Genomic DNA, 18,898 nt, shown 5'->3' with positions numbered 1-18,898 from the left:
AATGAATAAATTAAATATTCCATCTCCATCATTGAAAATGCCCCCCCACCCCCCAGCCCCACCCACCATTCGTGCATATGTGTGCGTTGGCTTAATTAACTTTTTTTCGCATTTGCTTTTGGCAGATTGTGAGCTCCTAAAAATTGAATTTTCTCTTTTGTAATTAATTTGTATTAAAAACCAATTTTCAGTGCAAAAGAGAGGCCAACACTGGGCCAGAAGATGGGTTGATAGCCAAGCCCCGGGCAAAGGCTTAGTCCGGTTTAGGCCCTGTCATTCTGACCCTAATACTACAACTGACTTTTGCCATTTGGTTGATTGCATTAACCAGATCAGGCGTCTAAAAAATACGATAACAATTGAAATGGTGTGTCCTTTGGAAGGGCTCAGAAATATGGGGATTATGGCACTTTGACTTGTTCATTAATCCATCTTTAAGGAGACTGTGTGTTCTTAAGAAATATAATATAAGAAATTAATATTAATATCCATATCCATACATACAGATACAGCAAGAGAAATATTTGATTTAGAAATATTTCATATTTAAATATTTATATACATACGTATATATTTTTCAATTTTCATATTTCAATTAAATTTCCCTCAAATTTAATATCTTATATTTATTTAAAGTTCTTTTTAGAAAATATATTTAGAGAAATATCATTTTAAAAATATAAAAATATGTTTTTAATATTCAAGATACCATTTTTTAGTTTAAAAAATTAACAATTTGAGGGGTTTAAATCCCATTTTTTTGTAATATTTTTTTTTACCTAAAATGGAATATACTCAAATTAATATAAATTAATTAATTAATTTATTAATAAATGACAAAGTTTTTCAGAATCTTCATATTAAAGTAAATTAATTAATCTTTAAAATGGATTTTTAAATTCTGTTAAATAATGAGTGTAGAAATGACTTCGTAAACTCGATTTGGCATTGAGTCAGAGAGGGACTTCCAGTAGTCCAGGGATATGACGCTCTTCAAATTGTGTTCCTAATTGTGTTTCATTTTACGCGAAGGCCCTCCCCTATACTATTTAGATCTGGCAGTATCTATTGGGGCATGGTCTTGCTGAAAAGTCCAATTTGATGTCTCAAAGATTTTGCATTTGTAGCGAATGGAATCGCTTTTCAACTTGGAGCCTAATCTCCGATCAATTCAAATCAAAACTTTCACTTTTCAGCTTTGCATTCCAATTTCCGTTTCCGTTTCCGTTTCACTTTCACTTTCCAATCCTTTCCAAAACTAATTAAAAAATACATTATTCAAGGCATTGTACAACAAAAATATTGAATTTGAAATGAAAAATCCCCCGGAGGCGAGATGAGAGTCGGTTTCCCTCTTTGAATGTGGTATTCGTTTATCGTCTCGTTTATTTCAGATGCAGATACATTAACGGCCTTTACATGTGGCGGAAGCAGGAACAGGAACAGGAACAGGAGCAGGACCGCAGTGGAGGGCATCCGCAGTCCAATAACCGATTAATAAATATGCGCAAATTTTATTTGAATGGGAGAGCGAACGACCGCCGCCAATCCACACGTGAGTTATGACCTGGCTGGAAGCCTCTCGCGTTTTTGGGCCATGGGCCTTTTATGGCCATGGGAAGTTTGCAAAATTGGCCACAAATCGTGCGAAAATAGCAAACACTCGACTGGCCTTAGGTGTTTTGGTTTTTTGTGTGTGTGTGTGTTTTTTTTTTGCCTAAATATACAGGCCGGAAAAATCAATTAATTTAAATATTTATTGCCACACTTGCGCCACATTAATTCGTTGATTCGCCTCAATTTTTGGTGTGCAAATGTGTTGGCTACAAAATGATTTATGCCATGGATTTTGTGACTCTGCAAAGATGCTCTTAATGGATTCTCCATCCCCCTTCCTCTCTGTGTATTTGCTTTTGGGGGCAGAACTGGGTCTTGGGTGGGATGGTTCTCATCGGAAAGGTTAGGTTGTGTTGCGGCCACAAATTAAAACACTTCCAAATTGTTCAAAATTCTTCACCTAAAATGAAAACGAGTAACGGACTTTCCCTCATTAAATGAAGAATTACTATTTTTTGTACTATATTTTTATGAGGGATATTTTCAATGTACCCACGTATATACATTAATAAATAGATTCATATAATAACACAAGATATATTTAAAAATTATAAAATACTAAATTACATACTACAAATTTTATATCTTATATTATATTACAAATTATTATAATAATAATAAATAAAAAAAATAATAAAAACAAAAATAATAAAAAAATAAAATAAATAATAATTAGAAATAAATAATAAATTAATAAATAAAAAAAATAAATAAAAATAAAAGAGTAATTATAATAAAATAAATATATAATATATATGATATAATAAATATAATATAATAAAATAATAATTATATAAAATAAAAAAGTATACAACAAAATAAATATAATATAATACAAAAATAATACAAATTATTTAAAATTAAAACACAAGAATGTGATAAATTAAAAAATAAAAAACATTAATTGAGCTCCAAATGCATTTCGCGTGAGGGGATTGTGCCCCAATCTTGTGTAGAGCATTCCAAATTCGATGGGCTCCCATGCCATGCCTTGCCATTCGCTTGTTTATTTTCTATTCGAGATCTTCCGCCTCATTTGGTTCATTTTTGGCATCAGCACTTGGCGTTGTTGTTGGAGCGAGCGTTTTGAATGGCAATTAAGTGGAGGATGAAAAACATTCTCCACACACACACACACACAGACACACAATCATAAATACGTGTAGGTGTAGGTGTGCCTGTACGTGTAGGTCGCAGAGAGACAGCACTTGGGCAACTCAATTTGCACTTCATCTGTCTATTCTCTCAGTATCTGTATCTGTATCTGTATCTGTGTCTGTGCTGTGTGCTGCTGGTAATTGCTAATTGATTTTGCCATATGCATTAGTTGATACATTTATAATTATGCTTTTCAATTGTCGGCCATTTGAAGTGCTTGCAGCTCGATGAGGCATGAATCTTAATGCCCCCCGAAAAACATTTCACCATTCCGGCATTGGCATTAAGTGATTATGGGCTCGGGAATGGGGACTCACAATTGGGGGACTGTCTGTCTGTGTGTTGCTTTAATGCGGATGCCATGCAGAAAAACCACTCTAAACTTTATTAATTTTAATTAAAAACACTCGACTCATTTTGAGGGTTAAATGCTCTTCCACTTCTATGTCTCGCTCTACCGCCCTCCCGCCCTCTCGCCCTCTCGACCAGAACTTCCTTCTGGCTCTTTTTCGGAACGCCTCTCGGCTGCCGCTGGTTTTTATAAGCCACAGAACACTCGACTGGCCAGCAGGCGGTGAGAGCAGTTAAAAACAAGAAAGCCATCAACCAGAAAACTTACTCCTTTTTACACAAACAAGGCCGCCACGATTCGCGGAATGCTCTATCCAGGGATACGAATTTCAAGTAAATCTAAAAAAGTTAAAATAAAGAAAAATCTTTAAAAAAAATTTAAAAAAATAAATTAAGTAAATAAATAAATAAAAATAATAATCTAATTTCAAGTAAATCTAAAAAAATTGAAATAAAGAAAAATCTTTAAAAAAATGTTTAACAAATAAATTAAGTAAATAAATTAAATTAAATAATAAATCGAATAATAATAATAATCTAATTTCAAGTAAATCTCCAAAAATAAAACTAAAGAAAAATCTTAAGTACAATTAAAAATAAATAGATAAATAAATTAAATTAAGTAATAAATCGTATAATATTAATCTAATTTCAAGTAAATCCCAGAAATAAAAATAAAGAAAAATCTTAAGTATGTACTAAACGTAAAAATAAATAAATTTAATAAATTAATAAACTAAATTAAATAATAAATCTAAAAATAATAATTTAACTTCAAGTAAATCTAAAAAAAAATTTTTTTTTAAATACCAAGTAAAATAAAAAAATTTAAAATAATAAATAAATTAAATTAAATTAAATGAGGCAAATAATAAGTAATAAATTTAATAATAATAAAAAGTCCATTAAGAACTGAATCAACTATAAATCATTTAAGAACGTGTATAGAAGAAAAAATAAATAAAAATATATATTAAATATATATATATATATATATATATATATATATATATTATATATATAAAATATATTAAATTCAATATATGAAATAAAATATTTAATTTAATATATATTATATATATAAAATATATTAAATTCAATATATGAAATAAAATATTTAATTTAATATATTTATATATATAATATATGTATATTAAATTATTTATTTTATTGAATATTAAAGAGCATCCCCGCGTGTGCACAGCGAAGCCCTCGAAAATGTAGGTGAAAAATCTGAGCTAAACTTTTGTCCAAAAGGCGTAAGACGTTTTGTGTATTTGCCGGGTCCAGAGGGTGTCCAGGGGATGAACAAGGGTTGCAAACGGCCCCCCAGTGCAGCGGCAGAGGAGGCTGGGAGGCGGGGAGGCTGGGAGGCTGGGAGGCAGCGCCACGAGTTTCTTGTTTATTGTTTTGACGGCGTGCGCGGCAGTTGGTCGCTTAGGGCCATAAAAAGCAAAGGTGCCACGACAATAAACAATAAAGGAGAGCCGGTGGTCCCCAGCAATTGTTTTATGCAAAAATGTACAGCTTAAAAAAGGAATTATCTTTATTAATAAACGAAGAAACAAAGACAACAAAACAAAAAAAAAAAACACCAAATGGACAAAATGGAATTATGAATCTTAAGGCCTAGGACACTCTACGAACTACATGGATCGTCTGCTTATAGTCTAGATGGCTAATGCTGGGATCTCAGATTAGGTGGCTGTTGTCGCTGGGACAGTGGGCGTGGCACTGGAGGGCCTGGCCACACGGCTGAGCGGGCCCATGCAGCTGAGCAGAACGGGCAGAAGGATCAGTCCGTGGGCGGCACCGATCAGGACGATGCCCAGATACATGCGGAAGTAGAAGACCTGAAAGACCTGCGAGTTGGAGAAGCCCAGGACCACGATGCCGGCGAATTTGGTCAGCGTAATGCCCGAGAGGACGCTGCTGCCCGTGACGTTTAGCGAGTGACGGGCCCGCTCCTGGGCCGTGCCCGGGGCCCGCTTGAACGACCTCACAATGTGCGAGACGAACTCCACGCCGATGCCCACGCACACGACCAGATTCACCAGCGAGATGGCATTCAGATTGATGCTCCAGGCCCACATCAGGCCGCCCATATTGATGAGGATGCAGATCACCATGAAGAGCACAATCAGCGCGGACGTGACGTCCAGCCCGGTGATGACCAGCGTGACCACAAAAATGGCCACCAGCGACAGGCCCAGCGAGAAGAGGGCGTCCTCCCAGATGGTCAGATACTGCTCGTAGTAGATGTAGAACACGCAGTAGCCAAAGATCTCGGCATCCACATGGTTCTCGGCGAACATGGCGTTGATCTCGCCCGCTATGCGCCGCACCTCGCGCAGCTGCGAGTAGAACTCCTCGGAGGTCGTCGAGGTGGTCGAGTACTGCAGGAAGTACGTGTCCTGCACGGTGGACATGCCCTCGTCATCTATCGTATAGATCACGGCCTGCAAAGTGCCACAAAAGGTGAGTCCTTAGCCTGGGGGCTTCTTTTTTGTACACTCACGTCCGCATAGGAGGCCCGCCCCGCCTTGGCGCACTCCGCATCGGGCAGATCGAACAGGAAGTAGGGCAAATACTTGCTGAACGTCTCCGGACTGGGTCTCAGGCCATCCTCCGTGAACTCCCGCTCGCAGGGCAGGCAGTCGTCGCTCTTTGAATCTGGAAAGGGCACATATCATTGGGTTTCTATGGAAGATGGACTCGATGTGGCTGGCACTCACTGCTCGAGCAGAAGCCTTGCGTGGTTGTATTGTATTTGCAGCAATCGACGATGGCCAGCCAATCGATGTAGTCGTCCAGCCAGGAGGAGGCGGGCCGGGCCAGGCTGGTGATCTCCGGGTAGCGGGACTGCGTGTAGAGCTGGACGGACAGCGAGTTGTTGTTGCATTCGACGCCGCCGCAAATGAGATTCTGCTGCTGTTGTTCGGTGAAGTTGAGGCCGGGCTTGAGCACCCAGTAGACGGGGGCGCCCATGGCCAGGAGGTCCACCATGTAGCGGAAGTACTTGACCACATGCGAGTCCTTGGGCATGGACATCTCCTGGTCCAGGCCCTTCTCAATCGAGGGCACCACCATCAGCGACAGGCAGGTGATGACCGTGAAGATCAGCAGCACGGCCACTTTGACGGGTCTAAGAAAAACGAGGAACACTAGAGACCCTACGATCGTTGATCCCTGATCCTTGGGGCACTTACTTTGAGAGCAGAAAGGGGGAATACAAGTTCTTGAACAGCTTCTCCAGCAGGCCCACATCCTGGGGCGTATCCGACTCGGGCTTCTTCTTGGTCTGCACACAGCACAACATATCCAGGCGTCCGTCGAGCACGCGCCTCTGATCGATGGCCATCAGGGCCACAAAGGCGGTGATCTGGAGGAGAAAGTCGAACAGGATGGCCGCCGCCGCGTACATGGCGAAGGTCTTCACGGCCGGCATATCGGACAGGGCACCGATGGCAAAGCAGGCGAACTCGCTGCCGGCCGTCTGGAGGATCGACGGACCCACCTGGCCAATGGCCTCGCCAATGGCCTCGTGGGTGGTCTCGAAGCGGCTGTGATCCAGTCGCTGGAACGTGTGCACCATGATGAAGATGTTGTCGACGCCGACGGCCAGCACCAGGAAGGGTATCACCTCGATGGCCAGCATCGTGGTGGTCACATCCAAGTAGCCCCAGAAGCCCAGACTGCAGGCGACCGAGGCCAGGACAATGACGATCCCGCCGATGGCCAGCATGATCCGCGACTCGAGCAGGAAACCCCGACAGCTGCGTATGCGACCCAGGGCGATGGCCACGTAAACGAACATCACCACATAGCTGATGACCACAGTGCCCACCTCGCCCTCGGACAGCTCCACGATGGCGTCCTGAATGGATCGCTCAGCCATGAAGGCAATATCCAGGCGATCGCTTCGGTAGTCCTTGAGGTAGTCCACGAACAGCTTCTCCCACTTCTTGTTGGGCTCCAGCTTGGAGTCGTCGTTTTGGTTCTTGCCGAGGAAGGTCAGCACCAGCCCGGTGGCCATCATGTAGTCGGGATCCTCGCCCACGGCCACCTTGGGCATGCCGCCCACAGCGATGCCGGGCTCAATGGGGCCGCCATAGGGGCCAAAGCAGTCCTCCAACATGGGTACCCTACACGGTGTATGCGACAGGGTTATTTAGGCGAAGATGTACGAAGGGAATGGCCGAGGTTGAGGGGTTGAGGGGGGTACCTACCGCAGACAGTCCTCGAGCTTGTTCAGATAGTTGATGGTATAGCCGCTGTTGTCCTCATACGAGTTGCTGAACACGTCCATGTCGTGCTGGAAGTAGCCGTAGATCGACTGAATCACACAGTCATCGACGGTGGCAGTTTGGCCGGCCAGCAGGACCGGTGCATAGCAGATCTTGTCGAGGCCCTCGCCCTCGGCCAGACCCAGCTTCATGATATCCTCCTGCAGCTCGAAGACCTCCTTCAGGAATTCGTACTCGAAGGCGGGACCAAAGCTTAGCAGACCGCTGACAGCCTCGTGGGTGAACTGGCAAGAAACGGTAACGGGAATCGGGATTAGGACCTGGCCGGACTCTCGGTAACTCTTTTCGGGGCTGGCATACATTCGTCTGATTGATGGCCTTGATGAAGATCTGGTTGGTGCGATAGAAGGGCCCGAAGTGCTGGTCGAAGTAGTCCTTCTCGAGGCGCGTCTGGCTCTCGTCGCCGGCCCACAGCTCCACGGGATCCGTGGTGATGCTCATGTACCGGATGCCGTACGATATACCACCAATGGCCCAGGAGCAGAGGGCCAGGACCAGTACCGGGTGCCTGGCACAAAAGGTGCCCCACGCCCGAAAGCCGACATAAAAGAACTCCCCGAACAGCGTGGGCATGCAGATATTTGGCGGGGCAGTGCGGCCGAGGGAGCCCCAGCATATGGCCACCGCGATGATCAGGCCCAGGGTCAGGGACACAATGAAGGTGACGCCGTACAGGCCGGCTATCTTCCAGAGCTCGTCCGGACCCGTGGGGACATCCGTCAGCGGACACGACTCCTGGCAATCGATGCAGGCACAGGCATAGCTGTCGTTGTACCTCTCGCTGCAGTCCAGCGGAAACAGCCTCAGGTACTCCTCCTCGGAGCCCTCCTCGGCATCATCGGACCACATGTACGTGATCTGGAAGGGCACATAGTCGCCGCTCACGTCGCCCATGAACGCGTACCATTTGCGGTAGTCGCAGGTCCTGGCATTGTAGGCGCCGCACCCCAGATCCATGGCCGGCCGACCCGTCTGGGTGTGCTGGATCCCAGCACAGCTGTTGTACACCTTTTGGACGGTCTCATCCGATATCCTGTACTCAATGGACTCCACATACTCCACGCCAGTCTCCAGAAAGCTCGTCGTGGGCGTGAGGAAGAGTGTGTGGTTCTTGGCACAGGTCATGGCGCACACAGTCTGGCCCATGTTTCTGGTGCATGTGGGGCACCTGGAGTACACACCGTCCGCCTGGGACAGGCCAGAGTCCATCGTAAAGATCTGGTTCGCATCGCAGCACAGCTCCAGCTCCTCCTCACCGCTCTCCCCCTTGTACTCCTTGTAGAGGGTGGGACAGCGGCGGGCGAAGACGGCCTCGGCCGCGGGACTGTTGAGGGCCCTGGCCGGGTCCGTGTCCGCCAGATTCTGCCAGTGGTTGCCAATCTGATGGCTCTGGCCGTACCAGATGCAGCCCAGCTCCTGCTCCTCCTGTGCCCTGCACGCCAGTGCCAAGGCCAGCAGGCCACCCACCAGCCACAAATAATTCCCCTTCATTATCCCAGAGGAGTTTAAAAATAAACACCGAAAACCGAAACACCTTTTGGATCTGAGCGCGTCGAACATTTCGTGCCGGCAGCACACCTATAACTAAACTGAAGCACTGAAGCACTGAAGCACACCTTTTCTGTTGCCCATCAACCGGCTATCAATGGAGTCCAGTGGCGATATGATTTCCCCTTCTTTGGGCTGCCCGATTGCCGGTGTGTGGGCTTATCTCCAGCGATAAGCTTCTGAATTCTGACGGGCTCTGATGGGCTCTGATGGGTTCTGTTTCTGTTTCTGCGAACAGCACTAATGGCTCTCCAATTGCCCTTATCGGCGGCGGATTAGCTTTCAGCTGGAGCTTAGGTCGGGGGCACATGGCGACAATGATCCTGAAGCATTCGTGAATCAGATTGGTGTTTATTTTATTTATTTATTGCCAGCCATACAAAAATGTATTTAATAGTTAAAGATTACACATTTTTAGCTATTATAAATATTTACATGTTTGGTTTTAAGTTTTTTAGATTACTTTTTTTTATTTTTTATGTATTTTAGTTTAATATGAATTTGGTTGTCTAAATTAAATTATAAATTTAAAACATAAATTTAATTACTTAAAAATTAATTATATTTTATTATTGATTTATTTGAAAAGCATGTTTATCAATTAAAATTGTAATAAAATAAAATAATAAATTAAAAATTAAATATAGAATTCCTTGAAAAAATTAATTTAAATTGAAAATTAATTATATTTCATTATTTATTTATTTAAAAGCATGAGACCCAAAGCTTATTAATTAAAATGGTAAAGAAATTAAATATAGAATTTCTAAAAAAAAAAAATTTTAATTGAAAATTGATTAAATTTTTTTATTTATTTAAAAAGCAAGAGACCCAAAAGACTTATCTATTAAAAAATCGTTTATAAAACGAATAAATAAAGTTTATTTTAAAAATAAAAATCATTTAAAGTCCAAAAAAATAGAAAAATATTTCTAATTGCTAGAATTAAGAAATATAGAATTAAACGAATAATTTCCGATAATAATGTTGTTGATTAATGAAAAGGAAAGTTGTTCAAATTTGTACATTATTTTCGATGCCCATGACAAATGTTTTTATTAAAATATAAAAACTTATAATCGGCGCTGATAAGCCCTCCCTAAAAGAGAGTAAAACACAGATCTATGATAACAGATCCCCCCGAGTTCTCCAGCAATTTCCAAGAATAAAACCCCCTTCTTTCATGGAAACCCGATGCCGGCCAATCAGTCACAGCCCAAAGTTTGATCGCGCTCAGTTCTGGCATTTCTCAATGAATCATTCATCCGGCCATCCGCAGCATTGGGCCCTAGGGGAAGGCAGATAGCAAGGCGGTGGACGGGACAGGGCCAAGAGTCAGATTAGGACTTAGTCGTCGACGTTGCCGTGCTGCCGCTGAAGCGGCAGTATAATTTTACGGCGCTGGAGGGTCTCGAGAGGTGCGACTTATCGTCGATCGCCCCGAGTGTCGAACAGGTGTTCAACAGACGCCGTCACCCACAGTAGACACAAAATAGCCGCCAGCTGCCTTCCACGAGCCACAGGCCACAGCCACAGGCCACAGCCACAGGCCACAGGCCACAGCCCAACACCAGTGTGCAGGCCCGATAAGCCAAAGATATAAGCTCAGGTGTCGGCACAGGTGCGCTGCCCCAACCAGGTGGAAAATCGGCAAACCCGCTAATACATGGTTACTACTCGTAAAATCTCTGATAACGTCGACTGCAACTAAATTGTGGAACCGTTTGGAAATCTGCACAGCTTCATAAATGATATATGATCACACGATTGGTCGCTAATCCAATAAAGGTCGTGGGATCGAAGTTCAAGCAGTACGCTGTGGCCCTCGAAGACCTCGCTGATCTCCAGACTGAGCTGGGGCAGCCAGAGAGGCAGCAGTATTTGAATAGGTTGGCATTACGGCATCATCGTGGATGGCAGGGCCGACTAAGAGTACATCGTTAAGTGACCTTTGAGCCAATCCTCAGCTTCGTAGAGGTTTCAGAACAAAATGGTGAGGTATATAATATATAATAAAGTGGTTCCTCCCAGTTAAGATTCGGTACGAGGGACATATCGCCGAGAATTTCATATGACCGTCTCTCAATGGCTAAAAATGGAGTTCGAGCTAGGAACTTGGGTCTGCTTGGAAGACCCACGGGCATCCTTGTGTGTTGTGTCCCTGAAATGGTCCTCACAGCGACGAAGATGTGGGAGAATTGTAGCTGCAAGTTTTTGTCGATCGACTCCCAGCAACAGCCCAACCAAAAAAAAGTCTTCTGCAAAGTGGGAAGATTTGGACCAATGCGAACAGCTAGAGCTCCATAGAAGGCTACGGTTAGTCCTATAGAATGATTCTTCGGCCAATGGAGTGCTGGCAGATCTCACTATCTGGCTGGTGGGCAATATGGGATGCAATTCCAAAGTGAAGAGTGATCTGATAGCCAGACGTACGTGACTTAATAGAGGTAGTCGTACGAGCCTTCAAACTAGCAAGGGGGTCTCCTATACTACGAATTCCGATGTGTTTCGGTGGCAACGCTCTATCGGGTTTGTATTTACCAAAACCATAGCTGTTGATCATCTGCTGCGATCTCCATAACAGAGTGTGAGCAATAGCGCTGTTAACACGCCCTGTTAACAGTCTGTTACCGCTCCGGTTTACAGGTCTGACAACAGCTCGCTCTCACGATCCACACGGCGCGCTCTCGAGGGGCCTTATCTTGTAAAACCATTGAATACCATTCACGAATAATCAGTATGGCAAGGCATGGCTAGGAATGCACAATCTTCATCGCTTTCTGGCCACCTCTTCCGTTTGCAGCCCATCCGCCGATCGAGAAGGAATCGGAATCGCTTTGATACCCGGCGGCCCTGTTTTGTTCTTAAAAATTTGTTCAAATTATCGCAAAGAAAATATAGATACTATTTAGTGTAAGGTTTACGCTCTTTATTAATGACATACTCTCGAGTACTTATGTGTGCGGATGATGTTAAACTCTGTGTCCAGTGTAAGGACATCGCATTTCATTCTCGCTTGCCATCCGATCTCAATAACTTTCAGTCATGGTGTTGTGCAAACTTGTTACACCTTAATGCCTCGAAATGCAAAGTTATGATGGGTTTATAAAAAGGTGGTCAAAGGAATTGGACGACCCCTATATAACAAAGACTCTCTATACCTCGCTTGTATAGAATCAGTATAGAACAACTTTTCACTCTTAACTGGGACTCCCATCTTACTCTAGTAGACTGCTATTAGTAAAGCTCCCATCCCTGATCTGTTCAGCCGCATAAACTTTACGATTCCTATTAGACTTGCTAGACCTTTTATACCGTTGTTCCTTTCACTTTGTAGATCGAATTATGCCTCGCATGAACCGTTTAGGGTCTTATGCTCGGATTAGAATTCCCTCTACCATATTATATATATTATACCATATGGTTCAATCACTGGAGGGCCAAATTCTCGTACACCATTCCATTACGGGGATGCAAGGAAAGGATATGGACAGAGATATGGGGATGGACAGAGAACCAGTGGATGGATTGCTCGAATCTTGGAATCCGTATCTAATCGCGGCACCCCCTGCCGCCGCAGATCGTCGCCATTGAATGGATTTCCATGGGCTGGCAGTGGGAGAGTGCGAAAGCTTTCGGCTGGCTGTTAACAGACGACTGTTAAGCTTATGCTCTGGCTCTCACTCGGGCCGCTCTCTCGCTCTCTCGCTCTCCCTCTCTTTCGCTCTCTTGGTTTCGCTCTCGTTGCAGCTGCAGCTGCTGCAAGCTTTGGTTTTATTTATTTTTTATTCGCCAGCCCAAAATGCTATTGAACTCTCACGCATTTGCACACCTACACACGCGCGCACACACACATGGAAATACACAAATACTCTAACGCCCAGAAAAAGCCCACGTGGAGGCATGATATTTCCTGCAAATATAGTATAAAAAAAAACAATCAAAATAAAATTAGAGTCGAGGCAAAAACATTCGGCGAAGTCGGCTTTAAAGGCACGACCAAGGCAAATCCACCGGCCGGACACGTGTCCTGAAAATCCCAGACCTACATCAACAAAACACCCGAAAACCGAGAAACCGAGAAACCGAGAAACCGAGAAACCGAAGCTTACGCGGCATCGTTAATGCGCATCTGCAAAGCTCTCTTCTGCTGCCTGCACTATCCCGGTGTCCCGGTGTCCCCACTCTATCCCATGGTCCCTCTGTAAGCCGCATCTGCTGCACCTGCACCGACTACCCTGTACTGCGTCTCCAGACATGCTCCAGCACCGCTTGGTACCCTCGTGACGGGCCCTAAACAGTAATCGCTTAAGAAATTTAATCAAATCTTATGGAAAATACATGAATAAATATTATATATACATATGTATATATGGAAGCATCGTCAGAGCGTACCCTGTATCGTATCGGGTGCCTCTCACTGGAGGGTCTCTTCATCCGATAAGCACTCCTCAAAGGCCCCGTTTCTTTTTGGTAACCTCTACCCAGGCCACTGCCGTATACCCTGTATCGTATGCCCACTCACTAAAGAGTCTACAGCACCTCTTTATACCCTATATCTTAGGCCACAAGCCCTCCTGCTTCTCCTCTCCCTTGTTGGCTTGCCTCAATCTGTGCCTGTTCCCGTTCTTTCTTCGGTTTTTGTTTTTGTGTGTTTCCCCCAACTCTCACCCTCACCCTCTTCCTCTTCCCCACTCTCTACTTCTGTTGTTGTTGTTGTTGTTGTTGTTTTTTTTGGATTTTGTGTTCATTCCAGGCGCATTCTGGAAAATTGTGTCAAGCTGACGACACAATTTTCAAATCGCATGCCCGGAGTTGCAGTTTTTCCCTGCTGCAGAGAGAGAGTGAGAGAGTCGGGTCTCTCTCCCAAAAGAGAGAGAGAGAGAGCGGGCTGGCTTCTTTTGCCGGCTCTTCGGCGGTGTGTGCACAAATAATAACGGTAATGGTTAGGCCGCCCGCCGTCTAACGGTACAGTAGCCCAACAGGAAGTGGTGCATTAACACGCGCGCCGTTATTCCTCCACTCAGAGCCGTGCTTTTAACCCACTAAAAACGTAACTTTTCTCAGCCCAATAATAATAATAATAATAATATTAATAATAATAACAATAACAATAACAGAGCGAGAGACAGACAATTGTGTGTGTGATAGAAAGAGAAAGACATAGAGAGAGGGAGTGAGTGAGAGCGGTATATCCAATGCGGCATTCGATTGCATCACCTTCCAACAAAAATAAAACAAGTTTTTTGAGAGCTGCTGCCTTAACCTTTCAACCGTCGACGTCAAAACTATGACGTCGTCGCTTGCAGCATGCCACACCATCTCTCCACTCCTCTCTATCGCTCTCTCTCTCTCTCTCTATCGCTCTCTCTCTCTCTCTCCATGTGTGTGTGTGTTTTTTTTGGTAAATTCACAAATTTTGATTGCGGCAAAAGACGGGCACCCAAAAACACCGAAATACAAACAGAGGCCGGCTAAATCAGAGCGAGAGAGGGATAGCAAGCCAGAGAGAGAGAGAGACAGAGAGGGCGAAAGCGAGAGCGAGAGAGAGGATGACAAAACGTGGACAGCACGTGCAGCAGTCGCAGATTTTGTTGTTGTTTTTGCTCGGCTTTCGGTGTGAATGCCTTCTGCACACGAGACAGTCGGTGCGGTCGGCGCCGGCAGCGCGGTCACTGTTAAAACTAACAGAGCTTCGGTTTGACATTTAACAGCGATCTCTTTTCGTTGCATAGGCTGAGGGAAATAGGCAGCTGGCTTAGAGTAGTCCAGGCTGAGACGGGCTCGGATGACCTTCTTATGTTCAAAAACGCTGAAAAAGCCGGTCCTGCCGGCAGTACAAAAAAGCTCCCAGCTCTCCTCTCAACTAATGTTAAACTTAGCATACAACAGAGAGCAAAAGCAGCAGCAGCCGCAGCCGCAGCCGCATCGAAGCCAGCTGCGACGCCGGCAGCGAGCGAATCTCTAACAAATTCGCATCTCGTGCTCATTCGTGTGCGGCCCTTCACCGCTAAGCGACGTGTGTCCCGACCATCGACCATCGACCATCGACATCATCGTGCCATTCAAGCGGTCGTCGTCGTCGTCGTCGTCGTCGTCATCGTCATCGTAGTCATTCGTTCCCTGACACCCACAACCAACCAACCAACCACCCACCCACTCTCTCGCTCTCTCATTGTCTGTCTGGGAACCGCATTCGTGGACAGGCTTCGGCTCTGCTGCTGCTCGGGGGGGCTCGGTTCGGCTTTTCCGCTAGCCAAACGCTCGCCACGGGCCGTGCAGCAAAAACAGTTTACATTTGTTTTTCCGCGTGCGAGCACACGTTGACGGGTCTGTCTGCGTTAGAAGAGGCTCTTTAACATTTTCCCCAACACACAATCCACTATCACCACTGGCTTTCCACATGCCCGTATCCGTACCCGTACCCGTACCCGTTTCGTTCTTTTATGTTTTTCCGTTGTGGTTTTTCAAAAACCGAAAACCAAAAACCCGCCTTACTCCGTTCTCCGTTCTCCGTTTTCCGTTCGTGGCTTTGTGCGTGTTTGATTGAGTGTTTCGTTTCTGCGATCCCGATTCTGAAACTCTGTTGCCGCTTCAACGCTAATTTTAACCAAAAAACTTGGTAAAATTTTCCAAAAATTAACCATAAAATTGTTCAGAATTCCCAGAATATTCGAGCGATTTTGTAGCCCCTGGAATGTTCCCAACTTCGTTTAGGACTTAAATTTTCCAAAGTTTTTTTTTTGTTTTTTGTTTTTCGAAAAACAGCAGCTCCAAAAAAAAAAAGAGAGGCTTTGCCATTCGAAAAGTTTCGAAGTCGAGTGTTTATTTTTTGTGGCAACTTCTTTTTTGTCTGTCTTTGTCGCTGGCGCTGGCGCTGCCGCTGCCGCAGCCGAGGCCGCATCGTTTTGGCGTTGCGTGCGAAGTTTTGCCGAGACCGGCCGACCACCCGACCTGCCACGACGGAGCGGCCTCTGACAGCGGAGTAAAAGCGGAGTCGAGCCGCATTCCGAGTCGTGTCGAGATCGAAGCGCCGAACGGAAGTGCAGTGCAAAAGCGGAAACGGAAGCTGAAACAGTATTCCCACTTAATACTTGGCACGCCAGAGCGCACACACACACACACACACACACACAGAAAGAGAGAGAAAGAGAGAGAAAGAAGGATGGATGGATGGATCTTCCTGTTTTAATTATTTTTTGATTCTTGTCGCGCGATTTTCCATACGGCGAGAATTTTTTTCAACATTTTTTTAACGTGTCTCTTTTTTACAATCTACAAAAAAACAAAAACCAACCAAATACCCAAATAACAACAACAAAAACAACAACGATAGCAGCAGCAACAACAACAACAAAGAAATACAAAAATACAAAAATAAACAACTAAAACAACAACGTGCGGTGTTGTAGGCTTGCCACACAGATCGAATGTTCAAAATCAAAACGAAATCATAAAAAATGATAATACAAAATGCAGTTGCAACAATAGTTACGACAGCAGCAAAATGTTGAAACCAATGCAGTGCGTGTGCATGATAAACAAAAGCCGAAAGCAACAACAACAGCAGCAGCAACAACAGCAACAAAAGTCACAGGGAAAAGTACTTTGGACAAGTGAAAACCACCCGCTCGAACAATAAACACAAAATCGAACAAATCATGATCATGGAATGCCCCATAGGAAAGAGAAATCCCGCCCAAGAATCTCCCGGCTGGACCCCTGCCCCCGCCCCCGCCCCAGCGGCAGTGTGAGGATTGGCTCAAGGTGTGTGTGTCTACCCCCCCTCCCCCCACCCCACCCCACTCCCCCCATCGTACCACCACCGTGTGTATGTTTTTGTTTAAATGATATTTGGCACTTCCGCTTTAGAGAAATCAAAGAATATTCCATACAACAAAAAAAAAAAGGGGAGAAGTATGTATTTTGGAACCCGACTAAAGTATTCAAATAATGGAATTCCAATCCACTATCAAGTGCGTGAACAATCCATAAATATAAATGAATGGAAATATAAATAAGTTTCGTCTAAATTTATATGGATTGTTCAACAACAAAATTTGATGGTTATAAATATGCTGAAATTATCTCATCTCATCTCATCGTATTTCATCAAATTTTAAACCGCCGCCGGTGCCACTCCCACTGGGACTTCAAATAAAAAGTTGGAGGCTTTTTAAACAATATAAATTATAGAATTTTATAAACAATTCTCCAGCGAACGTCAGCTGCTGTTTGGCCCAGACAAAAACATAAACAAAACCAGTCCAAAACGGCCAAAAGAATTACATTTGCCTTCAAAATAAATCTCGTTTTGATTTGATGATTTGTTCATGTCTTTCGGCATCGCTCATTGAAAACCCAGCGAACCGCACCACTAGATACATCTCCTCCAACAGCCACAGATCCACATAGATCTCTCTCTCTCTATCTCTCTCTCTAGGTCCAGTTCTAGATCTCTAGAGACCCGTACTATTAATAATTTCCATGCAGTGGGGAGCCCTCTCCCTCTCCCTCTCTCTCTGCCCTGTTATGAGGGCTTAAGATTTTTGATATATGTCTAGACTTTTACAGCTAATTAGACAAATACTTTTATCTCTTGTGATGGGGAAATTCTCACATAGTATTTATTGGTTGCGCCAGCCTTAAATTATCCAAAGAAAATTTCAGGTATTTCTTTGAAATTTTTCAATTTTCCGAATGAAATTTTTGGCCAAAACTTAAGATTTAAGTGTTTCATATTTATATGATTTTTGTAATAATTTTCGTGTATTTTAATTGTGTTAATTTCGGGTTTCGCGATACTCCTGTACTTTTTTCTAGGAGTTTGGACTAAAAGTTGGAAGCTTTTCTTTATGTTTCTCCGAAACTAAATTATAAATATTTTTGCACTAAATTTTGATGATATTTTTCATGGGATTCATGGGAAATATTGTAAAGAATTCTAAAAGAGGAAGATACATATTCATGAGTTGTTTGAATTTTAATTGAGTACTCATTGAATCGTTTCGAATTTCCAGTACACATTTGCAAAAACTCTTGTGGAAATTTATGAAAATAATTCATTAATTTCATGTCAGCGCTTTATGAATAATTTGCAAAATTCTGTCACCATCATTGAGGAGAAAGGAAATATCCTTTCCTCTATCACAGATGTAGCCCACTGTCCAGGCCACTTCTAGGACCCCCATTGGCCCTATTAAATCATCAACTAAAAAAACAACAGTATCTGTATGCGAATGAGCAAAAAAAAAAAATCACATCAAAATGGATGCAATAAAATTAACGCAAGAGCTTTCATATTTTATATGCAAAAATAACACACACAAAAAAAGTGGGAAAATGAGCAGAAAAGAAACAAAAAATTGCAATAATTGTGCAATATAATGACATATGAAATCTCATTTCAATTCTCTTTTTGTGCCTCGTTATTCGTTATTTATTTATATAAGCGGGCAGCCCCAGCCGTGAAGAGGAAATCATGTCCATAAAATGCAAAATTTGTCCACAACAAAAAAAAAAACAAAAACAGTTAAACACAAAAATTCACTCAATGGAAAAATGGGAAGTGAAAAAAAAAACCTAAAAATAAAAATAACTTTCAAACAACAGAAATGGTGGAAAAATACATATTATAAATAAATTAAAATGAAATAAATTTACTCCATGTGCCATCGCGAAAAATCATCACAATTGCAGTCAAAATATTATGCCTATTTATGCCTTATAGGGTAGCAGAGGGGTATATCGGTGAATTGGTGAAATGCCTCGTTGTTTAGGAAAGACTAAATGCTGGGGAAACAATCATGGCCCTCAAATGAGTAATGAGTGTTGTTGAAAAAAGAGGGGTGTGTCGGTTAATTGGTGAAATGCCTCGATGTTTAGGAAAGGCTCAATATTGAAGAATCGACTAAGAT

The 18,898-nt window shown here is 43.4% G+C and overlaps 1 protein-coding gene across 1 annotated transcript; it reads right to left on the bottom strand.

Annotated features, from left to right (window-relative positions):
• Window positions 1–4,696: 4,696 nt before the first annotated feature.
• On the bottom strand, window positions 4,697–8,996 carry LOC6599455 (NPC intracellular cholesterol transporter 1 homolog 1b). The gene is made up of 6 exons (XM_002024483.2): window positions 7,734–8,996; window positions 7,356–7,657; window positions 6,336–7,271; window positions 5,862–6,271; window positions 5,645–5,799; window positions 4,697–5,585 (listed from the first exon to the last, which is right to left on the bottom strand). Exons 1-6 carry the CDS (start codon window positions 8,991–8,993, stop codon window positions 4,824–4,826), a joined length of 3,825 nt encoding a protein of 1,274 aa, XP_002024519.2. The 5' UTR covers window positions 8,994–8,996; the 3' UTR covers window positions 4,697–4,823.
• Between the last annotated feature and the right edge of the window lie 9,902 nt (window positions 8,997–18,898).

This window comes from Drosophila persimilis, unplaced genomic scaffold (assembly GCF_003286085.1).
Source record: "Drosophila persimilis strain 14011-0111.01,24,50 unplaced genomic scaffold, DperRS2 tig00000663-arrow-arrow-pilon, whole genome shotgun sequence".
Taxonomy (NCBI): domain Eukaryota; kingdom Metazoa; phylum Arthropoda; class Insecta; order Diptera; family Drosophilidae; genus Drosophila; species Drosophila persimilis.
The sequence above is the reverse complement of the archived record's forward strand: the minus strand, read 5'-3'. Positions and strand labels throughout refer to the sequence as shown.

Bases quoted from the DNA above. Each gene is read 5' to 3' on its own strand.
- LOC6599455 (XM_002024483.2), bottom strand. From the start codon at position 8,993: ATGTTCGACGCGCTCAGATCCAAAAGGTGTTTCGGTTTTCGGTGTTTA. The intron at 7,658-7,733 runs GTATGCCAGCCC...GTTTCTTGCCAG, and splicing joins AGGCCATCAATCAGACGAAT to TTCACCCACGAGGCTGTCAG. The intron at 6,272-6,335 runs GTAAGTGCCCCA...CGTTTTTCTTAG, and splicing joins TCCCCCTTTCTGCTCTCAAA to ACCCGTCAAAGTGGCCGTGC.